General features: G+C 43.3%; 1 protein-coding gene across 1 annotated transcript; it reads right to left on the bottom strand.

Annotated features, from left to right (window-relative positions):
- Window positions 1-677: 677 nt before the first annotated feature.
- On the bottom strand, window positions 678-9,514 carry MNS1 (meiosis specific nuclear structural 1). Its single transcript, XM_071755112.1, has 10 exons — window positions 9,420-9,514; window positions 9,216-9,329; window positions 8,858-8,985; window positions 7,936-8,038; window positions 6,896-7,125; window positions 5,992-6,208; window positions 5,806-5,913; window positions 3,587-3,844; window positions 2,572-2,697; window positions 678-955 (listed from the first exon to the last, which is right to left on the bottom strand). Exons 1-10 carry the CDS (start codon window positions 9,453-9,455, stop codon window positions 884-886), a joined length of 1,392 nt encoding a protein of 463 aa, XP_071611213.1. The 5' UTR covers window positions 9,456-9,514; the 3' UTR covers window positions 678-883.
- Between the last annotated feature and the right edge of the window lie 7,543 nt (window positions 9,515-17,057).

Here is a 17,057-nt window from a genome sequence, read left to right as displayed (position 1 = left end):
CTTCAAAACACGTGGTTGGAAAATTGGCCTTGTCTGTTCTCTGTAACAGATCTCCCCTCAAAGCGAGCTGATCTGGAATCTAATTTAAGCACCAGCAGCCCTTTTACAGAAATGATCAGGACTTCTTTTAGCTTAGCATCATATGCCCTTAGCTGGCAAAAATTGCACAAGATGTGCCTCTGACTACCCGGGTGGATTCCATAATCTGCTACAGCTGTATTGTTAAACAGGGTTACTTGAGTCAAGATGATAATATTAAACCTTTCCCCAGCCATCACCTGCTGCTTTGGGATACAGTCAGGAATGGTAGCTCTATATTCACATATGCTCTGCAAGAATTACAGCCTTAAAGATTTCATTATGTCACTGTTGTAATAAAGAACTAGGTAAAAGGGATTCTGACCTCACACAGGGAAAGTGCCTCTGCTTGGACCTGACCAGCAAAGTAAAAAAAATAACCTGGACCTACCCTGCTTTGAAACAAACTACACTGAAACTGGTGTTTTAATAGTGGAATTCCCATGCAGATAAATCTTTACATCACAACCAGAAATAATGCTTTGAGACAGTATAATAGTCCATGTTGAAACACACCCATGAATTTACACCAGTTTAGGTTTCTGAAGAGTTGCTGGAGAAAACGTTTTTAACTCTGCTACATCACTAACCAAGAATAATTGAGACCTCAGTAGTAGTTTATTGATGAAAAAGACAAGTATAACATACACTTAACTAAAAGCAGCTTCTCATCAACTTAGAACTTTGGTCTTAAAATGGAGATTTTTATGATATTAAATAGGGAGTTCCTCACTCTTAAGAGCTAATGGAAGTTTCAGATGACACCTAGTGGCAAACCAGGAGATGCCTCTCCTCGGAAAAGGCATTACCTCTTCTGGTAAGCCAACCTAAATTCCTCTCCAAGCATGTTAATGTCATCTTCATCTTTGATGACTCCCTGCAATAAGGGAAAAGAAACATGTCAGGAGGTAAAACAGAGCAGAGAGGCTACTGTGGCTCTCTGAAGTTTCCTGTGGAATTGAATGTATCCATGGCACTGGGATTGCCTTTGAAACAGAGTCCTGAAAACCATTGTGGAACTTCAACAGCTGAGTTTCAAACTGGTGTGCTGGCTCCTAAACTAGAACTGCCTCTTTGTCTTCACACAAATGATAATAAGAAGCTGGTAGAGGTTTCACCATGAGTGCAATAAAAAAGACATTTACCTGCATCCTCTTTCTAATAACATTATAGTCAGCACAGGTGCTGTTTTACTCAAAATAAAGCAACTGCACTGAGAAAAGCACAGGCTGGGGGAGGGCTCTGTCTCCACCTTTAGTTGTGTTGAAATGAGCCCATACAAAGATATTATTTTGGAAAGCAACTGGTACTGAACACCTTAACCAGAAACTACATTTTGGGGAAGGGAGGGAAACCCAGAAATCTAAATCTCTAATTCTCAGTTAATTTTAGAGCTAAAGTGTGCCTGACCTACAGAACAGCCCTTGCTGCATTTATTAAAAAAAAAAAAAAAAAAATTGCATTTATATTGGAGACTTTACAGTTAGGTGGTGCTGTTCTATTCAACCATTTTGACTGAAGGAATATGATGTATGAAACACATTGTTGAAGCAGAGAATCCCCTAGAACAGGTAAGAGCCTTGGACACTCTGAAATAGGCAAGGCTTCCTATAACTAGAAATTCAAACTGTAATCAAGTTATTGCCAATTTGAGTTACCTTTTAACTAAATCTACATTAGAAGATAACTCATTCTGATGTCTAGAAATTCATGCACCAAAGCAACATATTAATATCTGAATAAAAATTATTACTCTGCTCTATTTACAATGCTTTGGAGTATTGAAGAAAATGATTTCTTTAAATAGTTGGATGATCTCTCCTTACTGTGAATGTCTTTTTGCATCCTTGAAGCAGCTCTCTGATTATTTGTGTGCCCCTAGGTGATCTTTCTGATTATGAAGTATAATACAAAATAAATTGTAGTTTATTCCTATTACATTAACTGCATCCATCTTTTTAACTTGTAAAAACACAAGGATGAACAGAGAGGGCTTTGCAATGTGTCTGTGAGCACTGCAGTTTATTGCACTGCACAAGGGAGAGGAGGCCTTGTTTCCACAGTAACAGAAAACTTGGAGAACAGCCAACATTAGAAGAAATTGCTCCCAAAATCCCAACTGAGAAATTTGTTAGGAAATGGTTTTAAGGTATGGTGGCCCCCTTTCTAGTTAGAAAAGCCCTGCTTTGCAACTTACATTCCATATCCCAAAAACTGGACAAGCAAAGCACTGTGGGAGCTCTCAGCACAGTTCTGCACAAGGCACTGACGTTGCAGTAGAACCCAAAGCCCCTCACACAATTTTTGCATCTTGCTTCCCAATTTGAAAAAAAAAAAGATAAAAAGTAAAATGGAAAAGGTGAGCACAAGAGAGCTGACGTAATAAGGACACCCACTGACAGCAATTTACACAGCTTAGCAACTTCAAACTGTCAAAGAGAAAACTGATTTTCAGGACAGACACTTAAAGCATTGAAAATACAATTTACTTACTCGAGGAAGATAGCCCAATAATTTATATGCATGCTCTTTCAGGAGTTTCTGTCTCTCTTCTTCAACAATTGCACGGATGTTTTCTTGTCTTCTCTCCTCAAGTTTTCTTTCTTCAAGTTCACGCTCCTACAATAAACAAGTGAGTTTTTGTAAGTATTCAGTTGCAGCTCTGTGAACATTTCTTTCCACCAATACCCACCACAGAGAGAGACATTTTTTTGGTGGAGCAAGTTGTGAATTTCTGCTTATTATCTCCTGGTCACAGGAAATTAATTTGACAAGGATAGAAAAGTGTATGTAAAAAACCATAAAGCACCATTTAGAAAATACATGTTTAGTAACTAGAAGTAAATTTCAGACCAAAGAAAAGGCAGAATGGCAGAAGGTGGGGCTTGTCTGCTATGTAACTGTTTCATCTCATACTAGAAGCCCTTCTGAGGAAGTTCAGTGAAGTTTTGGTTACTTGTTGCCTCTCACTGTTTGTGCCCTGCTGTTCTAATCCAGGAAACAGAGAAACAGGACAGTCAGGATTCTCATGCTGATGATTAGAAATTGCAATTCACATGACACACGTGATTTATAAACAGGTCCAAAACCTGGAGTATAGAATTCCATGACTTGTTTTCAATTCACCCCTTTTTTTTGTCAGATGATAATTCAAGGGACTTTTACATCTGAAATCAAGGCTAGACTGCCCCTTCCCACATGGCAACACCAGTGCTGCTGGGGGCAGCAGCTGCCTCACTGACCTCCTGGCTCTCTGGGAGTGACCCACAGAGCATGACAGGTCCACAGGAGTGGAGGGATGCTGCTGACCCTGACCCCCTCTGCTACAAGAAGTTAGCTCTAAAAAGATTTTTTTCCTTGTCAGCAAACCCAAAGAAAGTCCTGCTTCCCCCCTGCACGTTTCTCTGCTACTCCCCTATCACCTTCCCTTAGTAACACAGAATACTGAACACTTCTCATACTGAAACGTTCTGGCTTAAACAAAGGTGAACTTGAAAACTTCTCTTACTTTATCTGCAATAAATTGTTTGCGACGGTCTTCAATAAGTTTTTCCACTGCCCTTCTGTGTTCAAGCTGTTTCATTCTTTGTTTCTGAGCATTCATCAGCTCGATGCGATCATCCTCTGCAAGCTTGGCCAACATCTGTTGCCTGAAGGCTTCTTCCTCTTCTTGCATAGCTTGTCTCATGATCATCTTTAAAGCAAATTGCTCTTCATATGTTTGCCTTAAGTCTAGACGTTGCCTTAGTCTTTTTTCAATTTCTGCCTGCAATGGAAATCATAGAATCCTAGAATTGGCTGGGTTGGAAGGGACCTCAGAGATCATCAAGTCCAACCCTTGATCCACTCCTGCTGCAGTTCCCAGCCCATGGCACTGAGTGCCACATCCAGGCTCTTTTGAAATATCTCCAGGGATGGAGAATCCACCCCTTCCCTGGGCAGCCCATTCCAGTGTCTGATCACCCTCTCCAGAAAGAAATCCTTTCTAATGTCCAACCTAAACCTCCCCTGGCACAACTTGAGACCTCTTGTGCCCTCTTGTCTTGCTGAGAGTTGCCTGGGAAAAGAGCCCAACCCCCCCCTGGCTCCAACCTCCTTTCAGGGAGTTGGAGAGAGTGATGAGGTCTCCCCTGAGCCTCCTCTTCTCCAGCCTCAACACCCCCAGCTCCCTCAGCCTCTCCTCATAGGATCTGTGCTCCAGTCCCTTCCCCAGCCCAGTTGCCTCCTTTGGACCTGCTCCAGCACCTCAATCTCCTTCCTGAGCTGAGGGGCCCAGAACTGGACACAGGACTCAAGCTCTGGCCTCCCCAGGGCTGAGCACAGGGGCAGAATCCCTTCCCTGGACCTGCTGGCCACGCTGTTCCTGAGCCAGCCCAGGATGCCATTGGCCTTCTTGGCCACCTGGGCACACTTTGAACATCATCAGTCAGTCCACCCGATTTATCTTGGGGAAAAGTAGCTGTAGCTGTTACCTTCTTGTATAAATAACTGGAGCAAACACTCTGTATCTGTCAGTGTCCCCCAGTCTGGCAAATGTCTCAAGATTCTCTACATTAGGTCTACAAGAAAAGATTCTTTTCCATATGAAGTGAATCAGTGAGAGTGTTTCTGAACAAATCTAAAAATAAGAGTGTAATCTTGGCCTGTGTTACATTTTGTCAAACACAGCAAGGTAGAGAGTGGGGGCACATGACAAAGCAAATGGACATGCAAAAAGCAAGCAGGTATTTAACCTGCTCATCCTAAACCTGAACTCAAAAGTTAAGGGCATGCTCCTTTAAGAGAGAAGTGAATGTATAAAGGGGACCATATGGGTATTCAAACCCCTCAGTTGTCTTCCTGGTTGAAATAAAACCAAATACATCAGAGGTGGCACAGGAAATTCAATGCACAGAATCCTCCCTGCCTCCAAAAACTAAGTTAATATACAAACTGCTTGTCTGACTAAGAACATCTAGGAAACAGTGTTGGAGATGGACACTTCATGCCATGACAGAAAATGGAAATAATTCAGCTTCATTTAATACACCTAAAACCATGTCAGAGTCAGACTTCTTTAAAATAAATATTTTGGATTTGCTCAGTCTGCCACGTTGTTAAAAAAACAAACCAAACAAACCAAAACCCCAATCCATGGCAGCACTGTTAGAGGGAAAGCTGTGAAACACCCTCAGAAGCTGAAGGAATTGCATGTGGGATATACTCTCACAAAGTGTTTTTTAAGCATCATGACTTCAGTGACAATTCCAAAGACCAAAGGAGTGCTGCTCCATCCCAGCAGCATCCAAAGAAGTCAGGGGACAGATGAAGACCACGTAAAACACCAGCCCCTGCATCCCTTTCTTACTTATGTTCCAGACCAGATTCAGAATTGTTTCATTTTATCTTTACATTTTTGTATCTGGCCAGTCTAAATGAGATTTTTTCCCCAGAGCTCTAGGTACTCCACAGATTCTCTACCATCCTGCACACACACTGTTCTTATTTATTAAGGTTTCATCCAGGCCAGCTCTGCTAACCTGAATGTTCTGTGGGAATTAGGGAAAAGTTGCAAGACTCCTCTCCCCTTGCATTTTAGCTTAACACAGGCACACACAACATCCATGCACCATATAAAAAACTGCTAAGGGAGAAGTACAAAATATCCAATACATTATCTGCAGAAGCCCAAGGAATGTGGAATATTCCCCCTGGCTCTTCCAAATCCATCTCCATGCCAACACTTACCATCTCCTTCTTCCTTTCCATCTCCTCTTGTTCTTCCAGGTACAGCTCTTGTCGGATTTGCTCCAGTTCCTCACGCTTCTGCTGTTCTCTTTCCAGATTTTGGGCAAGCTATTACAAGAAGGAACAATTTCTAAATGAAAGACAAAAATTTACAATAATTCTTTTTACAATTTCAATTTCTGATACCATGCTCTGAACTCTCTGTTTTTTCTCCTCAGTATCTCTAACTTTAGCCTTCTGGTCTTCTTCTCTTTGTCGCTGCAAGTTGGCAAACTCCATCATTTTCCTATTTTCTTCTTCCAACTCTTCATCTTTCCTTTTCCTCCAGAGAGCTTGTTCTTTTTTGAATTCTTCAATATATGTCTGAGTTTCTCTCATTTTATTTAACTTCATTTGTTTTTTCCTTAGAAAACAGAAAAAAATGTTTAACCAGTTATTTAATGCACTGCAGAGTAACATTAAATAGGCCACATGCTCATTGTTAACAATATATTCCAGAGTCTAAAATTCAAATGACTTTCCTTACCCACTCAACTAAAAATTAAATGCCTAAATTGAACAGACTTATTACCAAATTCCCCCCCAAAGGATACCTCATGTCTAACACCCTTCCTAAGAAAGGTACTCACTACTACCCCATTTTACACCTGCTCAATTAAAACAGAAAGAAGAGGTGAAGGAAGCCAAATAGCACCAGGATCTGATGAACTTTTAGCTTCTTTACTCCACATGCAGACCACCTTGCCCTCAGGAACCTCCTTTCCTCCCCCTGTGCTTACAACACACCTCAAAGAGAGGAGCAGGAAGCTGTGACAGGCAGTTACTTCCCAAGGGAGGGGTCCAGTGGAAGAATTCCCTGACATAAGCTTCCATATTTGGGGAACAAGGGCAGGAGCTTGGCTGGAATGTCAAGATCATTGACATTTACACAGTAAAATCCACAGAAGTCAGCCCCTTTTTGGTGAAATGTGGCCAAGGAAAACTAAAATGGGTCGTAGTCCATTAAATAAGTGAATACCAATTAGTTTTCTGTACAGAACCCTAAGAGTTAAGATATTAAAAAAATATTTAAAAAATCAAAGTAACTAACATTTGGTCTTCCTCATAGATCTTCCTTACAATGTCATCAATCATGAGTTTGTCTCTTAGGAACTGTTCATAAGCCTCCTGCTTCCTTGTCTCTTGTTCCTCAAGCTGCTTCTCCAGTTCTTGCTGATAGATCATTTTCTCCTTGTTTCTTTTCAGTTCTGCAGAACTTTCTTCTTTTATTACCCTTTCTTGCTCTTCCTTCATTTTTTGGGCTATTTCAGCCTCTCGTTTCTGCAGGGGGAAAAGCAGGGAGAAGTTCATTTTTACTCCAACTTGTAGAGAAAAATCACACAGCACAAGGAGGAATTACACTGCATTACAAAAATTACATGTTTCCACCTCAGTCTATAAACACAGAGTCTAACAGTGCTTTACAACTTAATTCAGTAAGCAGAACCCTTGAAGAGAACCATCAGCATCTACCCAGCTCTCTAATAATACTTTAGAGACTCTCAGGGGTGAGCCAAGGCACAGCAGAGCACTCAGCTCACATCAGCAACACCACTGGGACAAGAACATCCTCAATAAATCTGTTGTCTTTCCTGCAATTTGCATAAAGTGAACATTGCTTAAAGCTTTAACACAATCCAAATTACCTACCTGACCACCAGCATTATTCTGTATTTAAGTAAAATAATTCACAGTTCTTCCTAAGTAATTCAGCTCTTTGTTTAACAGCAGCAACATTTAGTCTGCTTCTCAAGTCAGGCCTCACCACAATAAGCACTTTGCAAAGTGTATCACAGTTTTAACTTAGAAAAATATTACAAACCCAGCAAAATAAGACCTGCACTTATTCATACAACTTAACTCACTGCTATTTTGATTACAGTGGGAAAGGAAGCCTTTTTCTTTTACCTACTTATTACCAGCTACTTCTTTCTCCTGCATAAAACATTTTTCAATAAACATTGAATGCCTAAATCTAGCAATGTTAATAAAAATGCCAGCTTTAAAGGAGTTTTCTTAGCACAATCCCTACAAAGAGTCACACCACGTGTGTGCTGGGAGGCACTGGGAAGATAATTAGAAGATAATTACCATTTTCTCATACAGTATAGCTCCTTTTTCAGCAATCTGTGCAGCTCGCTCTTTGTTCAGATAAGCAGATTTTAGCTTTTTTTCTAACTCCCGAAGTTCAAGACTGAGGAAACAAACAAAAAAAATGTACACTATTAAAAGGAGGTCAAGACTTATGGGAAAGCCCCTAAAAATTCCATCACTATTTAAACATAATTTTTACAATTTGTTTTTTAAACGGAAAAGCCCCATTTTAGATGAAAAATCCTGCTCTTGTGAAAGAATGGGAAAAAAAAACCCATAACATGACCTAAACCAAGAATTACCTATATCTGTAAATATGCTACCAATATTTTTGCCTGACATCCAGCTACACAACTTCAGGTACACAGCTCTAAACATGTGCACTCAGAGAGGTTAAGTGCATATACAAGCATATAAGGAACATGAAAAATCTGCAGATCAGACAGGATGTTGACAACATTTTCCTAGAAGTAATTTTTTTAATTTTACCTCAATCTTATGTAACTTTTCCTCCCAGGTCAGATTTATTTCTGCTTCTGCAACAACTTCTACCAAGTCTCTGTTGTCACACCTCCCTCCTCTCTGTCTCACGTTCACCTCCAACACTTCTCTGCCACCCCTTTGACCACAGCCTCCTCCTAAAGACTTCTCAAACTCCACCTTCTCTGTTGTTTCCTCCAGTTACAATCCTCCCTGCTGCAAATATTCCAAAAGCTAAAGCCTGTTCTAAAAAGTAAAGGATGTACCTTGCTTCAGCACACCAGAACTTTATTGCCTGCAACCCAGCTCCTTCTGCATCTAAGCTGCAGTCCCAAACGAGACTGAGGAAAATAAAACCCAAGCAGAATGCAGCCCATTTTCAGAGCTGGGATTGACTTACAAGAACAGCCAAGCAAATAGAGAGGTTTTGAACCGTTACCTGTTCTCTCTCACTTGTTGCCTCATCTTCTCATCTTTGATTTTCTCGCACTTCAGCCTTGCCAGCTCCGCCGCCAGCCTCTCCTCCTGCTCCAGCTGCAGCAACCTCTCCTTTCTGTCCTCTTCTGCCTAATCACAAGGAATCATTTCCCTCACCGCTCCCCTCCAGGGTTCCGCACGCACATTTGGAAGCAGGAAAAGGGCAAAGACTTTGCAGTCGGGAAATGACTTTGAGAGGAGGCGGCTGCTGAAAGGCAGAGCCGGGCGGAGCTCCCCGGCGGGACGGCCTCACCGCCCCCCCGCAGCTGGACAGACGGACACGCCGAGGCTCGGGGCAGCCCCGGATCCGCGGCTCTTACCCGCAGCAAGGCCTCCTCCAGCCGCCGCTCCCGCTCCATCTCTGCGTGCAGCTTGGAGACCCGCAGCCGATCGGCGCGTTCCTCCGACAGCTCCGAACTCCGGTGCCGAGACGCCTGCGGACGACAAGAGAAACTCGGTGCCGCAGGCGGCCGCGATCCCCCTGCCCGCTGCCCTCCGGGCCCCCCGCCCTCCTCCCTGCTCACCATCTCGGCCTCCCGCCCGCCCCGGGGCCGCCGCATCGCGTTGCCATAGCAACGAGCGGGGCGGACAGGGTAACGGCTTTAACTTCCGGGGCAGCCTCGCCGCGCTGATTGGCCGAGAGGGAGACGCGACCCGGAATGAGCCGGGAGTGGGCGTGGCGACACTAGGGAGGCGTTGCCTAGCAACGGGCCCCCCCCCTCCCCGCGGCCTGGAGGTGGCGGAAAGGGGACAGCGGGGCCCGAGGTGCTGCTGGGGTCCCACGGCCGCGGCACTGATTCCGTGGAAATCAGTGGAATTTCCTTTCTTACAAAAAATCCGGTCCCATCCCCTCCTGTCTGGAAATGGCCTTAAATAACTCTCAGATGTAAAACTTTGCCCCTGTGCTCAGCCCTGGGGAGGCCACACCTCGAGTCCTGTGTCCAGTTCTGGGCCCCTCAGCTCAGGAAGGAGATTGAGGTGCTGGAGCAGGTCCAAAGGAGGCAACTGGGCTGGGGAAGGGACTGGAGCACAGATCCTCTGAGGAGAGGCTGAGGGAGCTGGGGGTGTTGAGGCTGGAGAAGAGGAGGCTCAGGGGAGACCTCATCACTCTCTCCAACTCCCTGAAAGGAGGTTGGAGCCAGGGGGGGGGTTGGGCTCTTTTCCCAGGCAACTCTCAGCAAGACAAGAGGGCACAAGAGGTCTCAAGTTGTGCCAGGGGAGGTTTAGGTTGGACATTAGAAAGAATTTCTTTAGGGAGAGGGTGATCAGACACTGGAATGGGCTGCCCAGGGAAGGGGTGGATTCTCCATCCCTGGAGATATTTCAAAAGAGCCTGGATGTGGCACTCAGTGCCATGGGCTGGGAACTGCAGTGGGAGTGGATCAAGGGTTGGACTTGATGAGCTCTGAGGTCCCTTCCAACCCAGCCAATTCTAGGATTCTGATTCCCCACGTGGTGCCCTTGGAAGAGCAACGCTGTAAAATGAGAACACGAGGGCACCTTGATCCAGTCTCTGGGGCAGCAAAGGCATCCAGGTGGAAAAGTGGGAGAAAAGAGGCTGAAAAAGCAGACGTCTGCTGGAGGCCAACAAGTCACTTGAAAGTTCTTCTTAAAATGAAGAGCTGGCTTGTATTTGCATGGAAACACAACTTGTGAGCACTTAGGAGGAACACAGGAGGAACACAGCACCATTATCCAGTCAGATCCCAAAGAGAAAAACATTCTGAGCTTTCCAGTGCTCAGTGCCTTGTTCTTTTGTTCCCAGACATTTCAGATCTGCTGCAATGTTTTTTTAAAAAGCAAAGGAGAAAGGCAACCTGAGAATTCTCTTACCCTTGGTATTTAAGCAGTTTGTGCTCACTCTTACCTTTAATGCCCTGGTCATTTTCCCCAACATACACTGGGCCACAGGGACAGCTCAGTGAACACCTTGTGTGTGTGCAGAGCTTCAGAGGAAGGTGAGGGGCCTCTCAGCAGTCGTGCCATGCAGAGAACACAGGGGGAAATACTCCAGAAACTCCACAGAAACACCCAAAATACCCTTGCCCTGCTCCTTTGAATACCTAAGGATGGAAATCCATCACTCCCCACAATTCACAAACAGCTGCTGGTTTCATCTCTTCTGGAGAGCTCCCCCCAAAACTACCAGCTCCTGTCCTAAAGCCTGGTTATCTATTTTTTTTTTTTTCCTTTTTTTCTATTATGTCCAACCAGAACTGCCCCTTTTCCATTTTGTGACTGTTTTGTGACAGATTCCCACCACTGTGCTTCCCAGCCAAGAGCCTGGCCCCATGGCTACCAGGGGCTGCTGCTGGCTCCCTCAGGAGCCACCTTTTCTTCACATCAAAAACCAGATCTCCTTCATGGCACTAATTAATTTCTCAGTTAAAGACCTGAGGATTTAAAAACTGCAGAACAGGAGCATGGCCCAGACTTGCTCACAGCAGCTGAAGGAACAGAATAAACACACAGTGCTTTCACAACCAGCTGGGTCAGACTTGTTACAAGTCAAGAGTGTTTATATTTAAGCTTTTTTTCCATGATATAATTAATGAGGCTGTTAGATTAACAAAGATATTTTGTTATCTAAACAAAACCTTTGTTTCTGCTTTACTATAGCTCAGAACAGAGCCAGTCCCACCCCTGAGTTGCCATCCAGCTCCTGTTCCACACAGCATCTCACAGCAGCTTGGTTACAGCCTAGGGACCTGCTTTCACCTTCCTTTTTCCTACAGGCATTAAACACTTCCAGGGCCTGAAAAGCTTCAAGTAAGAAGCAGTGCCCTGTATAAATGCAGAGTTTAATTCTGAGGTCCTTTCTCAGGGTTAGCACAGATATCTGTAGATGACTCTGTTCTCAGTCTTGGTGCCATCACTGACTGATCAGCTCCTGACAGCAGAAATGAAGGATGCTCGAGGGATGAAAATTTTCCTAATGATAAAAAAACGATGAAAGGGAAGCATTAAAGGGAAAAATGAAGTTTAATGTTTATCTTGGCAGTTGGGATTGAAGGTGATGCAGGAGCTCACAGCAGAAAAGGTCACTAAAAGAAAGTGGTGAAGCTGCTTTGCAGGTTTCCCACTTTTCTAGGGCGTTCTACCAGATGATCACAACACGAGACAGTGACTAATGCCTTCCAGCTGAGATAAGATATGTGGGTCATGCTGACTTGGCAACATTATAAACTGCTACTGGGGATAACACAGCTTCTCTGTGAGGTAATTTACCTGCTTTGGATGAAAAGATAAATGTGAATTAACAGGGAAGAGTCTGAGAGATCTGAGCTGTGCTATTGATCTACTGAAGACCTAGATAAGTCACAGAGAAACTACTGCTTGCTCTGTTGGAGATTAGTGATGGATGGGATAGCAGATTTAGCACAGCTAAGGGGCTATCACTGTCAAGAAAATCTTAGAGCTACTTTTTTTTTTTCTTTGTTTGTTGCTTTTTAAAATTATTCTGCAGTAGTAAGGAAAGCATGTAGTAGGCAGAAGTGATCTTTTATTCGTGACATTAATGGACTGTAAGCAAAAATACTACAAGGAACAAAAGCACTCTGTGCTTTAAATGTGTTCAACAAAAGTACAGTTGTTCCTAAGAAAAATGTGTGTTAAATAAATATTTAGCTGTACTATTTCAAAGGATAAAGAGAATAAATGGGGCATTTCAGGCAGTTTGTGCAAAGGACATGAACCTAAATCTGTGTTTCAGGGGTGCAATGTTCTTTCCTCTGTTTTTCTTGCTCTGTTTCATCTCTGCTCAGTCCTAGTCCAGAGCAAAAGCTGTGAGCCATGGGCCTGCATGAGTAAAACTCCTAGAATGGCTTTATATCCACAGCATTGTATAGCATGGATTTCTGGGTAAACTCAGAGTCCTTAACATTTCCTGTTAATATTTATTACTGATTTATTTGAGTTAATGAAGCATCCACCTACTCTTCTAAGTAGACACAAGGATTTTAATAACTGCATCCATAAAGTCCAAAGACCACAGAGGAATTTTACTCAGTGACATTACACTCCAGTGTTTCTTACAGAGAAGTTGCTAGTTGGATGTGAAATAACTTAATTCTAGTCAGGATAACAGCAAAACAGGCTCCTCTGCCACCCTGCAGCTGGACTCTCTCTAGTCCCTTCCCTCAGCCAAAGCCTCTCACTCACTCTGAGCAGCACCCAGGAACCTTTGGCAACCTCTCCCCAGAGCTCCTCTTGCTCACCACTTGCTCCAGTAGCAAGGGGAACCAGAGATGCCCAGTGCTTCCCCTAAGCAGATGACAAGCAGGCAATAATCTCACCTCCTCCAGTTGTCATAAAGAGATTCCCACATCCTCTCTTCCTAACTCTGACCTCCTTGGCATCCCTCAGACACCCCAAGGTGCCTGCCCTGCAGGTTGTGAGCACGGGGCCCAGGCTGTGCTGCCAGCAGGTGCCCACTCAGGGGCAGGACCAGCTTGATCTTCCCCCAGTGGCTTTGCTGTGCATCTGCCCTGCATCTGCCTCAGAAAGTGCTCATGTGAGCCAAGCTCATTCTCAGTGCTGTGATGAGCACAGAGTCAGGACAGCTGAGACCAAATCAGCTGATTTTGGCCTCAGAACCACAGCAGGGAAGCAGGGTCCTTCGTGCCTCTGTAGAGAAGGAGATCTAATGACACCATAACTACTATTTTGCTTGGAAAGAGCCTGGAGGATGAAGGATAAAGTCTCCTTGTTTCACTGAGAAAATTCCAGGTCAACATCCAGAACTGTAACAAGTAACCAGGTTATAAAAGGATTTCCACCAGTAAGCAACATAAACTTCCCAATGATACCCTAAGACAAGCTGCTTACTTGAAATCAGAAAACCATGCACAGGTACTGTAACAACTGTAGGGTTTAGCTGTATGTTTATGCCATGCACAATAAGCAAACAGAGCTTTGGAACCAGCAGTTGCACTGAAATCATCTTTCTACAATTCACAAATCAAACAATCTCATTTGCTACAGCTGGACACCACCTGCAGAGTGCTGTGTAAGTATGGTGAACATTCCACACTTATCTTTTAAATATTGATAATGCCATTTTTCATTGATGTGACATGAAGTCCCACAGGGAATAATTATGCTAATAAACCTTAATGATTCTTGCAAATAAATGATCAAACAAAATCGCTGCTGTTGATTTATATTAATGGATGCCTTTAGGAGGAGATTTGTCAGGATGCACCACTCCTTGAATCCCAATTCATCTTATTTAGCAGAAGAATGCATATAGTTTGTAAAACAGATTGTTTAAAATAGAATGTGTTCATGGAGTTTCTGCAGTTTATAACATTAAAGCATTATTAGCTTGCCTTATGGCAAACCAGCATTAAATGGCTTCTTTGTATACAAATCTCTTCAAGTCCCTTTTTTCCCCCCTTGTGTTTGTCCCTGGTGGATGGAAGAGTCCTCCTTTTGAAGTTAACCTTACTGGTACTCGTGTAAGAATTGGTGAGGATTTTGCTGTCCTCTTAGATGAACACTGACATCCCTGACTTTGCCTTCCTTGCAGTGAGTTTAGAAACATTTTTGGTGCTTTAGAAAGGGCACATCACCTGAAGCTGATGACCTACAGAATTTTGTAGGATATGTTAAGATAAGCAGTTTCTATTTTTCTTCTAGTGTCAGATATGCTGAAAATTCTCACCCCACATCTGCCCACATTTTTTAAATTTTAACCACGTTCACTTAAAAATAGTTTTACATGGGATTGCCTTTTAGATAGTACATATGTTGGAAAGTAATGGCAATGTGCTGCTCTTCCTTCTGATTACAGGGCAGGACATATTTTGAAAGGGTCATGGGAGAGGAAGGTAAGGAAATAACATGGGAAGGAACTTTATGAATTGAAACTTTAGTGGACTCAGAAGAGAGTAAGCACATGCTTTGTGCACTCAGCAAAATACATAAGTGAAACTTCCACCCTAGATTTGTCAGGATTTTTTTTCCTGTTCACCTCCTCTGGCTTATCCAAAAGTTCAGTTTCAAAGAAGAGTTAAGTAGCCTACTATGCAAGCTTTTTCTTTCTCTCATAACATAACCAGCCCCCATGAAGCACAAGATTGCATGGCTGGTATTTCAAAGGGTTGACATGAATGGGTTTTACTACTCACTGGATAATTCAATCATGAAATCCAGCTGGAACATGGCACTAATTCACTCCATGCACAAGGAAACCAGTAACTGCAGCACAGGGATAAAGGTGCCTAATAACACCCAAGCATGAACTGGTGGTTTGAATTATTTCTTCAAAGAGTACCATTCCTCAAAAGCCTCACCTCAAAAGGTGAGGCTTCTCCCTTGCAAACTGGAGGCTAATCTTGCAGATCCTGAAAGCAATGGTAGCTCCAAACACTGAAGAGCTGCAATATTTGGATTAATTTTCTTAGAGTCTGTGGACTGATAATGCTCAGATTTGTCAATTGCACTTTAAACACTGCTATAAAAGTCTCTATTCTGTGATTCAGGGCACCCTTCCTGCATATGATGGGGGAGTTTGCTATTCTCCATTTTTGCTGAACAATGAGAAACTTACATTCTCATTCTGTTAACCCTTTTCTCTTTAACAGCTCTCCAAGCAACAAGCAGGGGAACATTTTCAAATATGTAACTACATTTTGTAGGTGACAACAGCAAAGAGTCTTCAAGCAATTAGCAGGATTTGACACAAACTGAGTACCAGGTGTGCCTGAGTCCTGGCTTGGCCTCTAATTTGCTGCATAACATTCAGAAAAGTATTTTATCTTCCAACCTTTTTGAATGCCTGCAAAAATACCTGTCATACTTGCACAGCAGGAGGACTGAAGGGATTGGTGTGTTCATGCCTGCCCTGCATCTGAATACCCACATCACTGCCCACTAAAGGCTCTCACTGCACTGTGAGGACTCTCACACTTCTCCAGGTGCACCATGGCCATTCTCATCAGCCTCTCTGCTTGAAAATCACAAAGCAGAGCTGCTCTCATGCTGTCACTGATCCAAACTTTCTAGGAAGAGAGGATGGGCCCATTTTCTCAGAATGCCTTTGAGCAGTTTGGGCTCTCAGGGACACCCAGAGCAGAGGGAAGCTCCCAGCCATGAAGAGGACTAAGGCTCCTGACTTTCTGACAGTCTCCAGCTCTCTGTGCCTCGTTTTTTTTTAACACACAAACTTCAGTGGACAAGACATGCAGCACTTGCCTGTGCATGAGAATAGCTTTGCACACAACTGAAGGCTGCTGACTTCTAACACCAAGTTAGTGCTCATGTGACACAGCCAGAAGTGACCAGGGACTGTGTGTAAAGAAAGCCTTGATTGTGACTTCAACCCAAAGGCATTTTGCCACTGGCTCAAACAGGGTCATTGCCTCACCCTCTGCTTTATGCATGTCACTTGCTGCTTTAAAACAAAAAACCAAATTACCACCCTAATATTGCTTTTTTCTTTAGCTTATACACAACCACTTCCTGTCCCCATATCTATTCAGACATGTACTACAGAGATACAACTTTTGACTAAGAAGCTCATTTTACTATTTGCAGAGGGATTAGCTCCATCTTCTTTCTTGTCTCTTACCCAGCTGGCATTTTCTTACCTTTCCACAGGTCTCAATTTTTCTCTTGTTGTGAGCCATTTTCCAATTCTCTTATTTTACAAGTGAGGACTGTTACTCCTCTTCCTCTTTATGGGGTGACTTCTCCATTGACAGGTTTGGAATGACATCTCCCATTAGGATCTCCAAGATCCAACTTCCTGGGACCAAGTTCTGCAGACAGAATAAGCAAAAAGTGTGAATAACAGAGTCTGTGTTAAATGAGACTTTTTAATTGCCCTTCCAACAGAGGGACTCCTCTCTGCTTGGTTTTGTTTGGCCAAGAGTGCTTGACCTGAGATAATTTTTGGAATGTTCACTCACAGCCTCAAAAAAACCCATTTGATGTCTAGCAGAGTAAATTGCCTGAATCAGTCTGTCTCTTCTGTGGTGTTATTTCTACTACAGATATTTTTATACAGATATTTTCTCCACCTTGGAATGGTGTTAAAACCTCCTCTCTACCAGTTGCACAGGGAAAGCAGTCACTCCTAAGCTCTCTCATCTCTTCCTTCCAGGTTGTTTTAAAATGTGGTGCTCAGCTAAAGCCCTGTGTTCCCTGACTGACCTCAC

Source organism: Heliangelus exortis, chromosome 11, assembly GCF_036169615.1.
Source record: "Heliangelus exortis chromosome 11, bHelExo1.hap1, whole genome shotgun sequence".
Classification (NCBI taxonomy): domain Eukaryota; kingdom Metazoa; phylum Chordata; class Aves; order Apodiformes; family Trochilidae; genus Heliangelus; species Heliangelus exortis.
This window is presented reverse-complemented; position numbering and strand designations above follow the sequence as displayed.